This window comes from Periophthalmus magnuspinnatus, chromosome 23 (assembly GCF_009829125.3).
Source record: "Periophthalmus magnuspinnatus isolate fPerMag1 chromosome 23, fPerMag1.2.pri, whole genome shotgun sequence".
In the NCBI taxonomy this organism is placed as follows: Eukaryota; Metazoa; Chordata; class Actinopteri; order Gobiiformes; family Gobiidae; genus Periophthalmus; species Periophthalmus magnuspinnatus.
The window spans coordinates 14,987,381-15,008,339 of NC_047148.1; the positions used below are offsets into that span (position 1 = coordinate 14,987,381).

The 20,959-nt window shown below is 38.4% G+C and overlaps 3 protein-coding genes and 1 long non-coding RNA gene across 4 annotated transcripts; 1 reads left to right on the top strand and 3 right to left on the bottom strand.

The window, feature by feature from the left end:
- Positions 1-2,976: 2,976 nt before the first annotated feature.
- Positions 2,977-8,502, top strand: LOC117391517 (bestrophin-3-like). The gene is made up of 13 exons (XM_055231562.1): positions 2,977-3,128; positions 3,206-3,300; positions 3,923-4,010; positions 4,140-4,285; positions 4,850-5,004; positions 5,329-5,406; positions 5,544-5,696; positions 5,763-5,843; positions 6,026-6,177; positions 6,260-6,347; positions 6,421-6,539; positions 7,788-8,066; positions 8,134-8,502. The coding sequence occupies exons 1-13, from the start codon at positions 2,977-2,979 to the stop codon at positions 8,468-8,470; spliced, it is 1,923 nt and encodes a 640-aa protein (XP_055087537.1). The 3' UTR covers positions 8,471-8,502.
- Positions 8,503-8,636: 134 nt separating this feature from the next.
- Positions 8,637-10,657, bottom strand: nots (nothepsin). Its single transcript, XM_055231547.1, has 9 exons — positions 10,599-10,657; positions 10,343-10,523; positions 10,098-10,215; positions 9,892-10,010; positions 9,592-9,791; positions 9,370-9,495; positions 9,142-9,286; positions 8,957-9,055; positions 8,637-8,810 (listed from the first exon to the last, which is right to left on the bottom strand). Exons 1-9 carry the CDS (start codon positions 10,655-10,657, stop codon positions 8,637-8,639), a joined length of 1,221 nt encoding a protein of 406 aa, XP_055087522.1.
- Positions 10,658-11,151: 494 nt separating this feature from the next.
- cct2 (chaperonin containing TCP1, subunit 2 (beta)) lies at positions 11,152-16,402 on the bottom strand. The gene is made up of 16 exons (XM_033989987.2): positions 16,310-16,402; positions 15,511-15,585; positions 15,365-15,430; positions 15,180-15,291; positions 14,997-15,073; positions 13,628-13,740; positions 13,272-13,474; positions 13,107-13,207; positions 12,734-12,861; positions 12,526-12,629; positions 12,337-12,456; positions 12,134-12,262; positions 11,953-12,056; positions 11,782-11,881; positions 11,554-11,695; positions 11,152-11,463 (listed from the first exon to the last, which is right to left on the bottom strand). Exons 1-16 carry the CDS (start codon positions 16,310-16,312, stop codon positions 11,433-11,435), a joined length of 1,608 nt encoding a protein of 535 aa, XP_033845878.1. The 5' UTR covers positions 16,313-16,402; the 3' UTR covers positions 11,152-11,432.
- Positions 16,403-18,925: 2,523 nt separating this feature from the next.
- LOC117391255 (uncharacterized) lies at positions 18,926-19,625 on the bottom strand. The gene is made up of 3 exons (XR_004542997.2): positions 19,527-19,625; positions 19,090-19,232; positions 18,926-18,993 (listed from the first exon to the last, which is right to left on the bottom strand). It is a non-coding gene; the product is annotated as an uncharacterized LOC117391255 (long non-coding RNA).
- Between the last annotated feature and the right edge of the window lie 1,334 nt (positions 19,626-20,959).

Below are 20,959 nucleotides of genomic sequence, written 5' to 3' on the forward strand. Positions count from 1 at the left end.
TACTTTTTTTTATTAAAAACTCTAAAATCTACATACATGTGTACATCACTACAACATATTCATGGCAAAACAGGCAAAACTTAGGCTTCATTGCTTCCTTTTAATATCAGATCCATGTATGCGCCAGTGACTAAATTCTCCTCAGAGACTCCTAGCTGCTTCATCAGATTGTGGGCAACCTTAAATCGAAACACACATTTTTACAGTGTTGAAATAACCATTTATGTGCAACAGAATTATGTAATCTCACCTGTTGTCCCTCTTCAACAGTCTGTTCTGGACGCATCACCACCTGAACACACGAAACACTCAATATTTGTGGACATAAAACACCCTGAATGAGTCGCATTCTCCTAATTATTAAGCGTTTATAAACCCTTCGCACCTGTTTTGACTTTTTCTTCTATTTCTGGCTGCCCTTTGGTCTTCTTGGTAAATGTCACATAATACTTGAGAAACACTGCTGCTGCACCATGTTAGAATAAATCTTTTGGATATCATTAAATGTTCATCAGTCAGTGGTTGTTGCAAATTGCCAAACAACATTTAGTGTCGCAAATCTATAAGACAGTTTATACAGGTAATACACTACATTATAAATCGGATGTATCAGATGTTTCTTGACCACTCCCTCAATTTTAAAGCTTGCTGCACATCCAGGCCTACCATATACAACAGCTCTGTTTGTAAGTTTTTCTCTCTCTTTTCTTCTTAACACTGGGAGCTCCATCCTACATAACTTATTGGTCAAAGAGACCTCTTACATTATATAATAAGTTTATATAATAATTATACAATAGATGTGGTTCCTGACCTGGGGGCAGGACCTCTACTGGGAGAATGTGGGGGGTCTCCAGAGATTTGGAAAAAAAACAAATTTAGGAACAACTGTACTGGATTATATCCTAGTTTCCTATTCAGCATTTCAAGAGAGAGGGGGAGATAACTTTACATAACTAACTTTGTTGTACAGAAAACCTATTAATCTTGAAGTTAACAACAGTTAACGTTGAACCATCAACTGAAGTGTTTGGCGTAATCTGTATACCTCTAGCTCCATGTAATGCCCAAGGTCCTCCACAGTGTCCAGATGTATTCGGGTCTGACCAACAAGAAAGAGAAGTCTCTTCTTTCGCACTTCACCTTTCACGCCAAGAGCATCTGATAGCACTGTCTACATCAACACGCAAACATTGTCAGAGATAATTACTTTATACAATAATACTATCGAGAAAGTATGTTGGTTTTACCCTGAGAGAGGACGGGTCGGTGGTCGGGCTGATGGAATAACGAGAGAGTTTGGGTCCATCAGTGTCAGGACGCTCATAAAATATCAGCTGGCCAGTCCCATCCTTTGACAAAAACCAAACATTAGCGCCATTATTTACATAAAGGTAGCGTGTGGATATAAGAGTGTACCATAAAGTCTCGGAGCTTTAATCGTCCTTGGCTGCAGTTGAAGAAGGTGTCACGCTGCCGGATGATGGCGCCCTCGGACTGACTGAGCTGGGCAGCCCTCTCTGCAAACTCTTCATGGTTGCTAACAATGGCTTTAATTTCCACGTTTGAAGGCATGGTTTATATCTCTATTGTCAAAACACACAATAAAAGTGAATAGTTGCTGTAAATCTGTTTGCCTGTGCATAGATCAACATTACAGCGACAATATTCTGAATAAATGATGCAGGTGAGGAATGCTAAGAGGATGCTAACTATCAAACGACTACTCTGGAAAGATATACGACTAACGGACACGATCTATATCTAAATGTACAGGGAACTAGCTCTCTGACTATAATCTGACAAGAGATGATTAAAAAAAACAATAATTAGAGGAGTTTGTTTTTACCGCGAAACTCTCATGTGGATGTCTTCTTCTGCTGTGACAAAACAGCGAGCTGCTGCCGCCTAGAGGTTTCAACACTTTGTGCACATCATGCTTCATGGTAAGTGAGTATTGTTAAGCTCTTTTTAAGACAAAAAAGGAGAAAAAATAAATAAATTGCGATATAAGTGTTATTATTTAATTCACAAGTTTGATCTCCGTTAAAGTCAACTTAAAGGCGCACTGTAACTTTTCTGGTGAGGGTCAGAGCCTCTTGCTTTTTTGCATTTAGGCTATGATATTTTAATAGAGCCATGGTAGATGATAGATTAAAAAAAAAAAAGAGAGAGAGAGAGAGAGAGAGAAAACATAGGTAGGTAGAAAGAAAGAAAGAAACAAAAGGAAGGTAGGTAGACAGACAGACAGACAGACAGACAGACAGACAGACAGATAGATAGATAGATAGATAGATAGATAGATAGATAGATAGATAGATAGATAGATAGATAGATAGAAAAAGAAAAGGTAGGTAGATGATAGATAGATAGATAGATAGATAGATAGATAGATAGATAGATAGATAGATAGATAGATAGATAGATAGATAGATAGATAGATAGATAGATAGAAAAAGAAAAGGTAGGTAGATGATAGATAGATAGATAGATAGATAGATAGATAGATAGATAGATAGATAGATAGATAGATAGATAGAAAAGGAGAGCCAATGGCCAATGCGGATTTATAAGTCTATATTGCAAAGAAAAGCAGCTTGAACTAAACAATAAATATAATGTAGCCTGTAATATATAACACATATTTGACACATATAAATACAATTTAAAATACTAAAACAGCGGAAAAAGTAAGTAAAAGTGCTTATGTGTTTGGTTTGAGTTCATTTTCCTGCTGTGCCAGAACCAGATATCCATTGTGGTGACATAGCCTAATTACATTTAGCTACAGTGATGTGTGGTGCTGCCTGGCATTACTAGGCAGCATCAGTGAGGGAGTCAGTCACAGGGCAGAGGCAGGGACAAACAAACAGGAGAAGGCTCAGGTCAGGACATATTACATATTGGATTTGTGTTTAGTTTTTACATAGATGATAACACTTGTGACTGGATCTCAGCAGACCACGCAGTGCGAACATGACTGTTACTTACTCCAGTGAAGTGGCCAACGCGACCTTCTTCAGTTTCCACCGACTTCTGCTGCGATGGAGAGGGAGCATCTACAAACTGCTGTACCGAGAATTTGCAGTATTTGCACTGCTCTACACTGTCCTCAGTCTTGTATACAGGTCCTATACTTACAATGTATTTTTCAGTGTAAACTCCTGTACTTGTTTATTCATTTGTGTCTGGATTTGTGATTTAGGCTTGCCCTTTCTGAGTCCCAGAAAAGACTTTTTGAGAAAATATCCATGTACTGTGACAAATATGCAGAGCAGATACCTGTCACCTTCGTCTTGGGTATGTCTGAGACTTTTTTTTTTCTTCATTTTTGTACCCAATAGGAAATTCAGCTACAAAAATGACATTACATTATTAGTTTCTATGTTCCAAGTATGGGTAGTTTTTATATTGAAGATCTGCCTATTTTATTGAGTGATGAAATATTTGAATTAGCTACATGGACACCTGAATTTGATTAATAAAGTGTCTATCTATCTATCCATTTATCTATGGATATATGTAACTTGTAACTTCCACTAATTTTGAAAAGTATTAATATCAGTGTTGGTTCAGATAAACAACTTAATAAGGGCCCACAGGGAATAAGGATTAATAGTCTAATCCCATAGCTTTAAGAGTTAAATACAGAGTTAAATTGGTATAAAAATGTTTAATTTAGATTTGGAAAGTGTTTGCTGTTCAGTAAAAGAGGAAACTGTATTGAGGGGTGTTTGGCTGCCTCATTAGAAGCCTCCTAATGGAAACCAATCATTAAAGAGCACTTTATGCCAGGACTACACCCATCCTAATTTTAGTTTGCTCTTATGGATGAGCGAAATACAAGAAGAGAGAGGGCAAATTGTGATGAGATTTATTTTTATGAAATTTAAAGCAATTACACTAAACTACACATTTTCAGGTTTCTATGTGACACTTGTGGTGAATCGATGGTGGAACCAGTTTGTGAACCTTCCTTGGCCTGACAGGCTCATGATCCTCATCTCCAGGTATTTTAATAGAACGAGAGTGAGAGTTCCAACACAAATCTTCACACAACGGTTGAAGATTTGTGTTGTTTCGCGTATTGTTTTTCTTAAAGCAGTCGTGTTATTGTACATTTGCTTGTATTCTTCGAGCTGTGTACAGGGTAATGATGAACATGGGCGGCTGCTGAGGAGAACTCTTGTCCGTTACATAAACCTCACATCACTCCTGATCCTTCGCTCTGTCAGTACAGCTGTGTGCAAGCGCTTCCCAACCATGGACCACGTGGTTGAAGCAGGTCAGATTTAACCAACTCTTTAAAATCAACTCCCTGTTATTGAACTGGCATGGGCACTGGCCCTTGTCCATGGATCTTTAAGCTTCCTATTTCTGTGTGACATTTTGAGGACTTTTGCCCTTTTATTTTGGATAGTTAATGGCTATGACAAAGGTGTTAGATTTTTATCACTTAAACCCGTGGGTGAAATAAAGGTCCATGTGTTTTTTTTCAATCCAGTCCATTTTATTTGTGTAGCACATTTCATAAACAGTTTCCAAAGCTCTACACAGAGAAGGGTAAAAATAATTTTACTAATGAAAAAATAAGGAAATAATAAATGCTCCTTTTAATGTTACTTATTGTAAAATCAAATAAAAAAAATGAAATAAAATAAGATGTTTTTTCTCTTGTACTTACAGATGTGTTCTGGTGTAATGCATAGGGATTAGATCTTAATGATGTTTCCCTTTATGGCTATTCCCTGGTATACTGTTCAAAGTTTTCAGGGATTCATAACATTTTCTCCTATCTATTCTGTTTAGCTAAACATATAAATACGTATTTCTTATGTGTTTCTAACAGGTTTCATGACTCCTGAAGAGAGAAAGGTGTTTGAGAATATCCGCTCTCCTCATCTAAAGTACTGGATACCGTTAGTGTGGTTCGCCAACTTGGCAACACAAGCTCGACAAGAGGGCCGAATCCAAGACAGCATTGACCTGCAAAATATTCTCAATGTGACTCAAAATTTGACTCATTATTCTGTTTTCTAATCTTTTCATTTGTCATTGCTGAGGCATTTCAAGCAGATCATGCTAATCCCGTTGATTAGAAGACATGCTTGAATAATAATTAATCCATAATGATTTAAAATACAAATCAAAAGCTGAAGAGTGCTGTTCAATTACATTCATTTTTTTTATCAAGTGTGCCAAATATTCACAACCAAATGTTATCAGAATATGACTCTCAGGCTATGACAGCACTTAGTACATTTTGTTGTTACAACCATGATATTCAAAACTTGCATTTTTCAACTTCTAGACTTTATTTTTCAACAGGAGATGAATACATTCAGAACATGGTGTGCGACTCTTTTTGGCTATGACTGGGTTGGAATCCCTCTGGTTTACACACAGGTCTGTTGTTCTGCTGTCTCAACATTTGTATGATAAATGTAACTGTGATTCATATAATCCGATCAGTAATCGAATGAGCTCTCAAAGTCCCCTCACACACAGAGGAAGTGAAAGGCATTAGCTCTGTGTCTCTCTAGGTTGTTACATTGGCCGTCTACACTTTCTTCTTCGCTTGTCTCATCGGCCGGCAGTTTCTTGACCCCACTCAGCGATACCAAGGTCACGACCTTGATCTTTATGTCCCAGTCTTCACTCTATTGCAGTTCCTCTTTTTCTCTGGATGGTTAAAGGTATCATCACATCACTGCTTTTTTTTTAAAATAAAGTTTTAACCTTAACTTCAGATTTATTTCTAGGTGGCAGAGCAGTTAATCAATCCATTTGGGGAGGATGATGAAGACTTTGAGGCAAATTGGATAATTGACAGAAACCTCCAGGTCTGTTTAATGATTATAGACGTTTCTATTTATTTAAAGTTATGTGTATGTGTTATCATAAGTTCTATAATATTGAGGTTTTCTTAACAGTTCCTCGTATTTTGAGAACTTTGGATATTACATGAAACAAAAGCAAAAGAAATATTACACATATTGTAATAACTATATCCTACCTGTCTTAGGTGTCCCTGTTGGCTGTGGATGAGATGCATATGGACCTTCCTCATCTGATCAAAGACATTTACTGGAATGACAGTGAAGCCCGGCCACCTTACACACTGGCTGCTGCTGACTCCTGCATCGCCTCCTTTCTAGGCTCAACCACAGACATGGGGTTAGACTCAAATATCAGCTCTGCATTTAATCAGACAACAACTTGACATAAATTTTTTTTTTTTTCTCCCATTATCACTTAGTCTGTCAGACATACTGCAGTGTGATGAAGCCAGTAACACAAAACATCTGCACCAACAACCATCTTATACACCTCAACAACAGGAGTCGGTAATACAGTGACTTCAAGTATTGTAACAAGAACCCACTGAAAATGTTTTATTGTATATGTGCTTATTGGTAGGTTCTGGGTCGGGTTCGTAGGTTGCTGAGTGTCCAAGAGCCTCCAGATCTCCAGCCTCCTCGACCCGTCTTCAAAAGACACAGCAGTGATGCAACAGGAAGCTTCTTCCCAAATCTGGGGTATTGTCTCCTTTTCTTTGATGTGATTATGTGTTTTAGGGCTGCACAGTATTGACATATATGGCTTTTAAGTACTGTATATTGATATTATTGTAATTGCAATTATTATATCTTTTAATATACTTTTTGACACAATAATTTCAGTTATGTTAAAACAAAAATGTACATGCTTCAGTTTAGAAGTCAAATAAAATAGAAACTTCCCAGACTAATCAAGACTAATCCATCCATTTTCTTCCACTTGTCTCCCGGGTCGCTGGGGCAGCAGTCTAAGAAGGGACTCCTAGACTTCCCTCACCCACACACACCCCAGCTCCTCAGACCCTAAGGCGTTCCCAGGCTAGCTGGGAGACACAGTCCCTCCAGTATGTCCCAAGGCCTCCTACCGGACGGACATGCCTCAAATTCTTCCCTAGGGAGGTGTCCAGGTGGCATCTTGAAGAGATGCTTGAACCACCTCAGCTGGCTCCTCTTGACATGCAGGAACACTTGCTCTACTTCAAGCTCCTCCTGTATGACAGAGCTCCTCACTCTATCTCTAAGGGAGTGCCCAGCCACCCTACGGATGAAACTCATTTCGACCTCTTGTATCCGCGATCTTGTCCTTTCGGTCTTTGCCTAAAGCTTATGACTATAGTTGAGAGTAGGAACGTAGATTTACCGGTAAATCGAGAGCTTTGTCTTTCACCTCAGCTCCTTCTTTACCACAATGGTCCAATACAGTGACAGCATCACTACAGATGCTGCACCGATCCGCCTATCAATTTCACACTCCACTCTTCCCTCACTCAAGAACAAGACTCCGAGATACGTGAACTCCTCCACTTGACGCAAGGACTCACCACACATCCGGAGATGGCAGGCCACCTTTTTCCGATCGAGAACCATGGCCTCGGACTTGGAGGAGCTGATTCTCATCCCAGCCCCTTCACACTTGGCTTCAAACTGCCCCAGTGCCTGCTGCAAGTCCTAGCTCAATAAAAGTATCAGGACAACATCGTCTGTCTCTAAACAGCAGAGATGAGATCCTGTGGTTCCCGAACCAGACCAAACCTAATCAAGACTAATTCAGGACTAATAAAATCAGCCTCAAGTTTTTATTTAAGAAAATCAGTAATTTTTTTTCAGGTGGATTTTAATGTATTTGCCAATATTGCGATATTGTATGTGATATATTTTGCAGCCCTAATGTCTTTTTATTGTCTTTTTATTTGACATAATTTATAGTTTATTTTACAAACTTTGTAGGATCATGCCACACACAGAGACCATAATGACCCCTACCTCTCTTGTCATGGTACACCCCGTCATGGACACTCTGTCCACTGTGAGGGAGGTCAATACCACCCCACCCTCCCCTGAATGCACTCACTCTGGGATTTTTCCTCGACTCGTGGTCAGCCCTCCACTTTTCTGTGAAGCTGCTCTAAATGTGAGCCCATCCGTCATTGGTGCTGCCATGACACCCTATAATGGCTTTGATGTGTCCTCTACTGAGGATGTTCCAGGCTTGGAGATATTACCAAGGTCCTTTTTTTAATTAAATGTTTACATTTTTGGCAAGAAATATACTTAATCTTTTTGTCTCTAACAGAAAGAGTTCCTCTGTGTGTTATTCGCCTACTCAGCATGGCCCTAAAGAGTTCCGTTGGACCAGAATGAGCTCTCTTTGTCACTCACAGACCAGGCCCAGGCGGCGCCAGTTCTCCCTGAAGTTCTCCCGTCAGGCCTCTAAAGGGTCTGTACACAGCTTGCCCAGCCCCAAAGCTTTGGGAAAACGAAGAGGACGGTTGCCTCGCTTTCAATTACGCAGCTCTGCCGCTCCACCTAGCAACACTCTGCAAATCCCCAACTCACCATATGACCAGGATTACCAGGGGACAGAGCAAACTGACGACAGGGAGCAGAGAGAAAACAAGAGCAAAGTTTGACCAAAGTTCAACTCACAAACACAGTCAGGTAATAACTGAGATGCTGCTAAAACATACACTGTTCTGAATGAGAAAGTAGGTGACTGAACATAAACATATGCCACTAGTTTGTAGTATATGTACATTTCATTTATTAGTTTGTAATTTTGCAGAAGCCACAGACAGCTTATTGATCTAAGTGTTTTACAGGTGCAAACCCCACTCTGTCATGTTCTCTGTCAAATACACTATAGTACTCAGTGAGAAATACATCTCCCAAAATCCACAGGGGTCCCTGGGCAGAAGCAATGTCTACGGGCTGGAAACCACTGAAGCACAGAGCCTTGTCACCAAGCATCTCCTGCAGATCACAAAAGGATCATTTGGTTAATTTCATTTAATTTCATCATAGATACACCTGTAAGCAGTGCCTTATATTTCTAATATGTAACATATATATATATATGTGAATTTAAAAAGTGAGATTAAAATACAAATGTTATGTACCTTTCGGACATATTGCTGGGGAGTCAATGTGTATTCTTTTCCACCCATCACAAAAGTGACATGAGGCAAACTGGACAATCTTGTACAGTCTAAGACAAACTAAAATTACAACTCAAATGTTAGCATAATTAAAATATTCAGATATTTGAATTATGCTTTTCTTTATCTATGCTGAAGTTTATTACCTCTCCAATGCTGCTTGGTGTAGCTCCAATGAGCTCTTGTAGAGTGAGGATTTCACTGGGCGGTCCACCAATCAGCGAGGTTCCTGTATCAATTATGGCTTGACATCCTTTTTGACATACCAAGCTTCTGCCCTGCACAGCGATTCTGAATTAACAAATGAGATGGTGATAACATAATAAAGCTTAAACATATTGTTAAACATTTGACAAGCTGAAATGGCTTTACACCTGTCAATCTTGATCTGCCAGTAGCTCTGAGCCGACACAGGGATCCAGTTGATTTCTCCAGTATAGAACTGTTTGTCTGTTCCTCCAATGAGGAGTTCACCGCCAATGGTGGCAACGTCCGCCCTCCTTCTGTTGAACAATCGACAGAAGTTTGTCCATAATTCAGACTGGTCAAAAACTAAAATTCACAAATACCTTATTCAGTATGTTTTATGGTCACACCTGATGAAGTAGAAAGAAAAGACTGCCTGGTCAACTTTCTTCTGAGCTATAATGTTGTCAAAAACTGGTTTTCCCAGGACCTCTGCCAAAGCGGGGTAGCCCAGACCCAAAACCCCATCAAACTTTGCAAAAACAAAAGTAGAGCCAGGTTCGTACACGGATTCACCAAACTCTTGCTTTTCTATGGTCATATTTCCAATCTATAAACACATTTAAAAATACTTAGTATCATACAGTATTTGTGACTGGTGCTGAACTCAAAAATGCAAAAATGTATATACATGAAGTAATGCCACAGACCATAAGTGTGTCTCTTCCCATGACACCAAGCAGTTGTCCTGAACCATAGTGAATCCCAAACGATCGGCCGTCATGTTGAAACGAAGTCGACTCAAATGCCTTGAAATGTCTGTGTGTGACTGTGAACACATACATACATGCTCCAGTCAGTTTAGACAGGAACCACTCAATAAAAGGTACAACTGTATTATGAAATGCATTTGTACCACAGGCCTGGCTGACACAGTAAGAGGATGGCACCCACAGATCTGCAGAGCCAGTGTCAAAAATCACAGAAAAGTTTTGCGCTGGAGTCCCCAAACTGATCTCACCGTAGAACTGAGTCTGTGGGAAGGCAGGCGCAGTGAATTTAACATTTTAAATTAGATTTCTTCTCATAATAATGCTTATATTTCTGTGTGATAAAAATGTTGTCCACAAAACAAACATTCAAAAAAAGAAAGTTTCTTACATCCATAAAGTTGTAAATTTTCTCCCGGGAGCGTCCCAGTTGCATTGAGGGTGTGCCTGGTGGGAAGCATTGAACATAGCGACGGCTGAATGTGTCAGGATGTTGCTCCTTCAGGAATTCTTCCAACAAGCCACTTGCTCGGAGCTGGGTGCGAATTGGGTGCATCTGCCTCAAAGGAATTCTGTTCCATTAGTGAAAATATTTGTTAACAACAAAGACCAGCTTATTCAAAATCAAAGTAAACATATATTATAACCTGATCAATGCTGAGCTTGTCCATGTCCCAAAAAGGACCAGCAGGACCAACCTCCTCATCTTTACCCCGTGAACCTAACAGCCAAACTGAGCTTCTGTACATGTTTCATCAGTATTTGCCACTCCTACACTCATGGGGTCAGGCAGGATGAAGTAATCCATTTAAATATTTATATATATTTATTTATTTATTATGTTTATGTTTTGTGTAGTTCATGCAAGAGAAATTTGCATTTTAGGTAAAAACAATTCACTCTTTTTTGGGTTTTTTATGTTGACGTTAATTTTGTCTGTGAAGTTACACAATTTTTGCTTTGGACAGTTTGAGCCTAAATGCTCTAATGCTGGCATTGTAATGTCTGGGTGACTCTGACCCAACTCCAAGGTTTTACTTTTGAATGTGTATTTGCACTTTTTGCTAGTTGCCAATTATGTGTGTCTATGGCCAATGTCTGAGCTCCACCACATCTTTGAACTTTATATTTATCAAAATATAAATTAAGTGTGAACAAAAAATAATTTGTAAAAAAAAAAATACCTTAGATGAAACAAATCAGCTCAACACAAGTTTATTTTATTCCAGTAAACAAAAGCAAATGTTGACATTTGGAAGAGAGTGGCTGCAAACAGGTTGACCTTGTACGGAGAACTTTTCAATCATTGTTCAACTTCTTGGTTTACATACGTTACACACCAGGACTAGACATTTTAAGTGTCAAGAACAAGGTGGCATAAGGGGCTCGCTGCAGTTGATGTTTAACAGATAAAAAAATGACAGTGGACCTTGTGAGTTACATTAAGAATGATAAATAAAACAGATCCTCTTCATACTCCTCTAGCAGGGATGATGGTCTGGAACCCTCTTCCTATAAATTAAACAACCAAAACACAAGTTGTCAGATACAAGATATACCCAAAATAGTGCTTGCAGTTTTAAAACAATGGCAAATGCTGACCTGGGCGCTGCTTTGATGATGTTATCGACTCTGAGGATCATCTCTGCTGCTTCAGCGGCACTCAGCAGCACCTGCCGTTTGACCTGGAACGACTCTGTGATGCCCAACTCTGCCATGTCTCCCACTGTTCCCGCAGTCATATCTGCACATTAGAGTACATGTCTGGATTAGTGCTTGTACTGCTAATTAACACAAAAATACGTATTAATGACATAACAATTTGCTCACTCAGTCCAAAAGTGTTCTTGTTTTCCTGGTGTGCTGCTCTCAGCTGAGCAATTAGGTCAGCACTGTCATAACCTGCATTGTCTGCTATGATTGTTGGTAGCTGGAAAATAGAAACAAGACAATCAGGACTAGAACCTACAGAGCAAGAGTACTATCCAAGACAATCCTTACCATTGTAAGAGCTTTTGCAAAGGATTCAATGGCAACAGCTTCCTTTCCTGCCGTCTTGTTGGCTAAATCAGTCACAACCTTAGCCATCAGCATTTCACTGCAACCTAGTAAAGAGACCCAAAAAAAAAACTGTCATTAGAGAGTTCTATTAACCGATTTAAGGATTTTTACGTAAACTTGCCTCCTCCAAACACAATGCGGGGCTCTTTTACAGTTTGTGCCAACACACAAAGGGCATCATGCAGAGAGCGCTCTGCCTCATCCAGGATCTGCTGAGTAGCTCCTCGCAGGACAACAGTGCAGGCTTCACCTGTTGAGACACAAAGAAAAGTAAGATATGTACAAAGACTATTTTTCTGCATTTGTATTAGGGAGTGTACATACCCATTGCCACACCAGAGAAATGGATAAGGTTATCTTCTCCAATCATCACCTCCTCAATTAGTTTGCAATGACCCAATTTCACCATTTCAGGGTGATCAAAGGTAGAGGTGATCTCTCCACCTAGTCAAATTAACAACTCATAAAGTCTGAACATTATGTATTAAGTGTGTGTATCCTTTCAAGACATACCAGTGACAAGAGCCAGGCGCTCCACACCAGCAAAATCTGCATGTTCAATGGCCATGACCCCAGCCTGCGCAAAAAGCTGCTCTGGATAGTTATAGATCAACTGTCTGCAGAGATATCAGAAATATTCAAGGTAAAAAAAAAATCAGACAGAGTTTAGAACAAGTCCCATTAGATTACTTAAATATAAGCTGTGCTTGTGCTAGTTTACCTGTTAATGAAGCAGTTGATTCCATGCTGCAGGATCCTGTCAACTTTCTCTTTCATCTTTTCCTTCTCTGCCATTTCAATCTCAGCAACCTTTGCTGTAGAGTCAACACGAACCCTGGAGCCAAAGATCTAAAATACATACAAATACAATCAAAACAATTAGTTACTGCTTTTAAGATGTTTTCAAAGACATGTAAAGTGTCAAACTTGCAAAAGCATGAACAAGCAGACAAAACAACATTGTTACACACCATCCACAGTGTGCCAACAGTCTGGAATAGTTGTGGTGGAAGGTCAAACAATAACAAACAAAAAAAAAAAAAAATATATATATATATATATGAATATATATATGAATATATATATGAAAGCACCTTAATTTTGTCTGTGTCCATCCCAGTGTTGGCAATCAGGATTTTAACATTTTCCAGCCTCTTAGGTTGGTTTACCCCAATCTTCTTATCCAGCAAGAAACCTGAAAAATACATGTGTTTATGCAAACACTAAAATAATTTGCTGTCACCACATGTATTAGATACCTTCATCCAGATAAGAGTCTGTGAGGCTGCCACCCAACTTCTTGATAATGTGGATGGCCTCTAGATTTCCAGAGCCCTTGAGCCGGTCGACAGCATTCACAGCCAGTTGTGCAAAGTGGTCTTTGTGATGGGTGAGCAATTTGGATGACAGTGTGGTACGTGCAATGTTGAGCAAGTCCTCTTGGAAACGGCCCTTGTCGTTGCTTATAAAGAGAAGAGAAAATTAAAATTAGTTTTAATTCGATACTACAAATTGAAATTATGATTAAACGACAGTGTTCTGTGATGTTGTTCTCTTGTCACACAAGGTAATACAACAGTAAAAAGCTTTCTGGATCGTGAGTACACTGCCTCACCCATGGTCCACTGCTGCATCCCTCAGGGCTTCTCTAGCTGCTTGAGTGGCCTTCCTCCAACCAGAGATGATCGTCTGTGGATGAATCTTCTTGGCAATCAAAAGCTCAGCTTCCTGTAAAGATCACAATACAGTCTTTAAAACGTGTAATAGACTAGAGCAGGGGTCACCTTTTTTTAACCTGAGAGCTACTTTATGGGCACTGATTCATACGAAGGGCTACCAGTTTGAGACGCTCTTCTGAAATAACAAATTTTCTCAGTTTGCCTTTAGTTTTACATTATTAATAATGATAAACGATAATCATCTATGTGAACACACTGATCACATTAATGATTTCTCAAAATAATTATCAACAATGAGCAAGGAGGGAAACAGATATCAGTATTCAGCACTTTAACTTTACTAATCTTAGTATTTGTTAAATTTCCAGATGACACTTGCATCACTACATCTCATAGGAAAAGTGTCCCATTTTCACTATCCATTGACAAACCTTTTTAACAAAACATAAATAATACACATTGCACCATGTTTCATAAAGTTATCAATTATGTAATGTTAAAGAAAAATAAGCTTACATATTTTTAAATAAATCTCGGTTGCGTTGTGTGACTTTTTCACCGGTGTCGTGAAAAAAGCCTGTTGTTTACCCAAAGCTGTGTTTAGCTCTGGGCTTGTTCTGCCCATATGTGCGTCCCCGTGGGGAGTATGCGTCCCCGTGGGGAGTTAGTGTGGAGTTTTGTGAGACGTAGTGAAATGTCCCTCCACATTGTGCTGCTTTGCCGTCACCACAGTCGCTCCGCAGATAGAGATATGCGCAGGTTTCTTTTATAGTCTTAAATCGTTGTGAAAGATCTCTTCATTTTCTACCATCTTTTGGAGTAAGAAACTGTATTCAGTGCATCCTCACAGCGCTCGCGAGCGGAGCACTGGTTTTGTCACGAGCACAATACTGACCTTTGAAGTGAGTAGGTCAAAGTTCACCTTAACTTATCTAGACTTCACGTATAATGAACATATGTTTAAGATATTGTCATTTTTAAATCTATATAAACGCAAGGGTGATAAAAAAAAAAATAGCAGCAGAATTTTAGATGCAGCTCATTAGTGAGTTGTGCTACTTTTAGAACCGGTCTGCGGGCGACTCATGTGGGGCTTGGGAGTGACATGGCGCCCGCGGGCACAGGGTTGGTGACCCCTGGACTAGAGTGACATAGTTTCAAGTTGGGCACAGGACACACACCAAAAGCACCTAAAATCACTTTCCTAAGCATGCTCTTTTCATGTCTCATGAACCCCCAAGTAGTTGACAAGCATTTAAATGTCAAACAATCAACAACTGCAGAATCTTGTGTTATAAGTCTTACTCGCAACAGCTCAGCTGCCAGCACTGTGACAGAAGTGGTCCCATCTCCAACTTCATCATCCTGAACCTTGGACATGTCTGAAAGAAACAGGTTTGATTAAACAAAGTAGCCAATATTCTATCCACATTACACAAACATCTAACGTATAATTTTTCTTTCTAATATCTCTACAATGCAACTCACCAACTAATACTTTTGCAGCAGGGTTGTCAACTCCAATGGCCTTCAAAATAGTCGCTCCATCGTTGGTTACAGTCACGGTACCTTCTTTGCCTCCCCCTAGCAAGATCTTATCCTGATAATAAAATGGTGTTAAAGCATTACTCTAATATTATGAGTGCAAAATAAGTTTTTAGTTTTCCACTAACCATGCCTTTTGGACCCAGAGTACTCTTCACCAGATCACCAATAGCTATAGCGCCGATAAAGGATGACTGGAATATATATATATATATTTAAAAAATTGTATAATAATTGTAATGTGTCCTACATAATACAAATATAATAATCTCACCAGTCGAGCTGTCTCAGCTTTTTCTTCATCAGCACCATGTTTGAAGATGTTAACAGGAGCCATGGATAAGGATGCCTTTCAGAATCAAATTAGTACAATACATATATTACCCAAAATACACTTAACAAATGTGAATTAACTAATATGCATAACTATTTTTAATTGACGTTTCAATTTTTGAATTAAATACGTGAAGGTTCAGTTTTCCCCAACACGTGAAGGGCCCTTGGTCCTGGCCCCGCCCATATAATCATAGAAACTACTAGAAGTTTTATACATTAGATGTTAAACCAGATTTAATGTCTAACACACACGTAATGCACGTATGTGGGCTGCAAGTGTCAGCTACTGGCTTTGGTACATAATAAATTCGTTTTCTTTGTGTGCAATAATTCGCTCACGATGGCCATGACAAACACAAAGCAGACAGTCTGACAGGCTAATTTAGCATGCTAGTCTCGTAGCAGCATCTCCAAAAGTATCGGGCTGACAATCAGCGCGAATAATATCAATGGGCCATTAAGGTTTGCTCTTAGTAAGACGTAAGAAGCAACCAGGTTGTTTGCAGCTTGTTGACTGTAAACCACAGTTCACTTAAGCTCAGTTATTGGTTTCATTCACTACGCCCATGTGCTTTACCCGGTTAGCACAGTTAGCATGCAGGCAACAACTATCCTGATACAAATAATCGATAGGCTGCAGGCAACGAAACATCACCGCGTCAAATTGATCTATCAGTGTAATATGGATGAATGATCATTTCTTCCATTAAAGATAAAGAAAATGGAATAAATATTACCATGATGTCAGCGATTCAAGGCAAAAGCCGTGCACGCACAGAGAAAAGGGGCTGGGAGGAAACGTCGTAATAGACGCACAGACGTAAGGCTGCATTCAAGGTACTACGAAGATGAGAAATTTAGGACACCGAGATACTATCACAAATGCAAAACAAAAATGTCCAGTCTGAAATATTGTAGTAGTCGCCGCTGTATAACCTTTTATAAATCAGACCTGTCAATAATAAAATAAATAAATAAAAATAAATAAATAAATAAATAAATAAATAAATAAATAAATAAATAAATAAATAAATAAATAAATAAATAATAATAATAATAATAATAATAATAACAACAAAAAACAACAACAACAACAACAACAACAATAATAATAATAATAATAATAATAATTATTATTATTATTATTATTATTATTATTATTGTTGTATCCGCTAACATCCCCCTCCCCCTGAAATCAGCATCTATATGTTACTACTTCATTCATTCCAATGACACTATTTCTGACATTGTCATACCTGCACGGTTGGAAATAGAGGTTTGTCCTCATTGGGTTTTTGTTCAGTATTTTGTGTGGAAAATGTGTACCAATGGTTTATGACAAACGCATTTTTTTTCACCCCAGTGAACCAAAACCTATGTATTTCTATGACAAATGCTGGCCATGGCAACGCAGTTGCAAATAGAGGTATGTCCTGATGTCTTTTGTTCAGTGTGGCTAGAAATATTCGTGCCAAATTTCAATGGTCTTCCCCAAATTTACATTTGTGGCCCCATTCAGAAGGGGGCGCTGTAGAGCAGTTTTATAGTTACACATCTTGCACATCGTTGCATTCAAGTCGTCACAAATGTTTCATTGAAACTGGCTAAATACGCATGCTTTTCATCCTTTTCAAAATTCCCACTGACTTGCGGCTTAACCACACCCATATTTTAGAATTCATCTAAAATCTAAACAATAATTTTTAATTGCACATGGATCCAGGTTATTTTGACCAATTTTCAAGCCTTTTGAAAGAAATTCCAAGATGGAGGTATTAAAAGTAAGAGAAATATGCCCAATATGGCCTACTTCCTGTTGAGTTTTTTATATATATATATATATATATATATATATATATATATATATATATATATATATATATATATATATATATATATATATATATATATATATATATATATATATATATATATATATATATATATATATCTTTGGTCAAATTGGTCAAAATAACCTGGATCCATGTGCAATTAAAAATTATTGTTGTACTGTATTCCTTCTTTTGGCAAACTTGAATTTTAGACTATAGTCAGAATAGTATAAAGCATCTATTTATTCTAAAACAAAGTCCAGTAGTCTGAAGCCTATGTATTTCAATGACAGATTTCTTATGTTACCATGATAACATAGTTGCAGACAGAGATATGTCCTCATTGACTTTTTGATCAGTCAAGGAGGACGTGTGTGCCAAATTTCTATTGTCTATGTGAAACTTTAAAAAATAAAAATAAAAAATTTCACCCAATATTTTTCTTCTAAACTATAAAAGCTAGAGTCTTGTCACATTGTGCCTCATCACAAATAAGGCCCGTCTGAATTTTTTCAAAAGTCCACAACAAATATATTGTCTTTGAAGATTGCGCTAGAGAGCCATTTTGTTAGATAGCACCTTGGTTTGCATATCGTTGCGTTTAGCTCACATAAACTTCTTTGCAAAAACACCCTATTGGTTCTAAGTACGACGGTGTATGCTTTTGTGGTTTTTGGGTTTGATCTAATATGGTCATTACATTATTTTTTGCATTTCCTGACATGTTCTATTTTTTGAGTTTCAAATTTTCAAGTTGATTTTTTTCTAGTTCAGGCTCCCATTGGCCCCATGGATATCAAAGTTTGAGCTGGTGCTACTGAGTAATCTTTCATTATTTTTTTCTCGTCTTCACTCAAAATTAGACCTCATCAAGTTCTAATTTTCAAAACCGGTTACTGTGACATCTGGTCTTGTTTACTACTTGATTTTTGCCATTTTCCAGGCTCCAGTTTTAATTAGTCCCTCACCGGGACGTTGATCTCGGCTGGGGCCTAATAACATCATTTATTAATTATTATATAATATCAATTCCATGTTTGGGTGCTTGACTCTAGTATGATTTGACTACAGTAGGCTGTATAATAGGAACAAATAGACTTAGAAAACTGTACTTAAAGGACACTAAAAGTAGTTAATTTAAGTTCATTTTAATGCATCAACAACATGAATCACTTATTGCATTTACACAGTGGTCAAGGGAGGAATATTGTAGGCCTAATGGAGATGGAGGGTTGTAACGTAAACATTGTTATAATGTGTATTATGCTGTTATATAGTGACTTCAAGGGCCTAGTAACTACATCATCGCTCAATTTCAAGATCTGGGGATATGGCTAGTTCTTGTGAAAATGCTCTATAATAAATAGGAGAACAGTGACTCTTTCTCCTCGTCTGGCAGTAAAATATCATCACTCTAAAATCTTAAAATCACAGATATCCATTTGCGTAAACTTGTTCAACAGAATGATGTATGCAATATCCCTCACTTCTTCTTTGTGCGGCGCTTTCTTTTTTTCTGACTGGCAGCTTGAACTGGAAGACAGTAGATGTGCATGGGGAACTTTCGAAAGTAGCTGCTGACCCATGGCCTGCACATAAAACAAAATACATACAGCGGATTAGTGTTTCAAATCACAAAGATAATCTGACACATTCGTAGCATGTGGTTTTTTCATGTACTGTACTTTGCCACTCTTTGGTTTAGGCTGAGATAGCTGAGGCCTTGCCACAGCAGCTGGTTCTCCTGTTGACGAAGAAACTCATCCTCCTGCTCTCGCTCCATGTCCAGACGTAGAGATTCACGCAGCTCTGCCTCAATGGCACCTAACTGGAGAAAACACTTTGAGTTATAGTGACAACTATCTATCTATCTATCTATCTATCTATCTATCTATCTATCTATCTATCTATCTATCTATCTGTCCGTCCGTCTGCCCGCCCGTCCACCTACCTACCTACCTACGTACCTATCTATTTATCTATCTACCTACCTGTCTATCTCTATCTCTCGCTCTCTCTCTTTCTGGATGTAGTGGTTTTTAGGGTTGTAATATAAGAGAATATAAGTAAAATGAATGTATTTTTCCTAAATATAAATGCCAAATGTGATGTGAACAGTTACCTCCTCCAGCAGACTCATGTTTTCCTCCAGTTTACTTTGCTGTTCATACAAGGCCAGAGTTGCAGGATCAGACAGACGCCTCTTTGCCTCTGCATTGACCTCATTTGCACCTGTTTGGCCTGAGCCAGGTGCCTGCTGCTGCTGTGGGGTTATGGGAGGCAGAAAACATGTGCTGGAGACAGAGAGGAAGAGGCCATTTCATTTATTGTGTTGGGAAATGCAACCACACAGAGACACAATCAGGCCTCATCTGAGTTCAGGTTCGCTTTCAGTGTCTGATCACAGTTAAGTATCTCGCTGTTAAAGCCATAGACAGTGATACTACATGCAGACACAGTGTTATCTGATGAATCTTGACCCAATTTCTTACATAATGCTGAGTCAGTGATGGATAGGTTACGTTGTTTCATGTGAATAAATATGTTCTCATATCAAATTATTATCATAAGGAATGGTATGGCTAATGGTGTCTCATTAGTCAGAAGGACATTAATTACAATATAAATATGCATAAAACACTGGGTTGACCTAAGTAAAATACAAGCAGAAATGACATGTTGACCTCATGAAAACACAACCTGCTGCAGTTACCTTGGCTCTCTGCTGTCAGCCTCCTCCTGAATTTGAGAGAGGTGGCGAGGGCCCATTCGTCCCGGCAGTACCTGAACACAGTGTCAGATACAGTATCACTTAATTACATGTGCTCATGGACAGGTGGACGATGCTTCCCCTGAGGACAGTTTCCGTGGTGACAGGGACATCTGTCTTACTGTCAGTCTGACAGATGACGCTCTCACACTGAGAGACACAAAAACTCCACGAAATGAAAAAGAAACATGTTTTACTATAAGATAAGTTTAAATACAATAAATACAAATTAGGAAAATTACATTGTTCTTATTTAAATGTTTCAATAGAAATGAAATATTAACAACAAAGTATTCTCTTGGAAAAATAATAACATTAGTAAATTCATTAATTGCACTAAACATGTAACAGAACTGTATACTCACGATGTCCATTTTTGTGTTTCTTCTGCCAGTTTCTTCCCGGTGTGCTGATCCTTCGTCTGCAGCAGCAGTTTGAGTAAGACACCTAATTAGTTTGCAAAGTTTTCAGTTGCACCTCCTCTTCCTGAATTAGATATTGGTTTAAGTTTCTCACAGGCCAGTTTGTCCCAGAAAATGTGACCTCTTCCAATGCACTGGTTAGCTACAAGAGAATGCTTTTAAACAGCAGAGTTGATTTTTATTTTAAAAAGGTCAACATGTGAGGCCATTTGTACAAAAGTTGTGAAAACAACAAACATTTTATTTGACTATATATTATTATTATTAGACAGACAACAAACAATGACATAATTTTTTAAGAAATTGTCAATAATACTATTATGAAACAAGTAACTAGAGCAAACAACTGCCACATTTCTACTA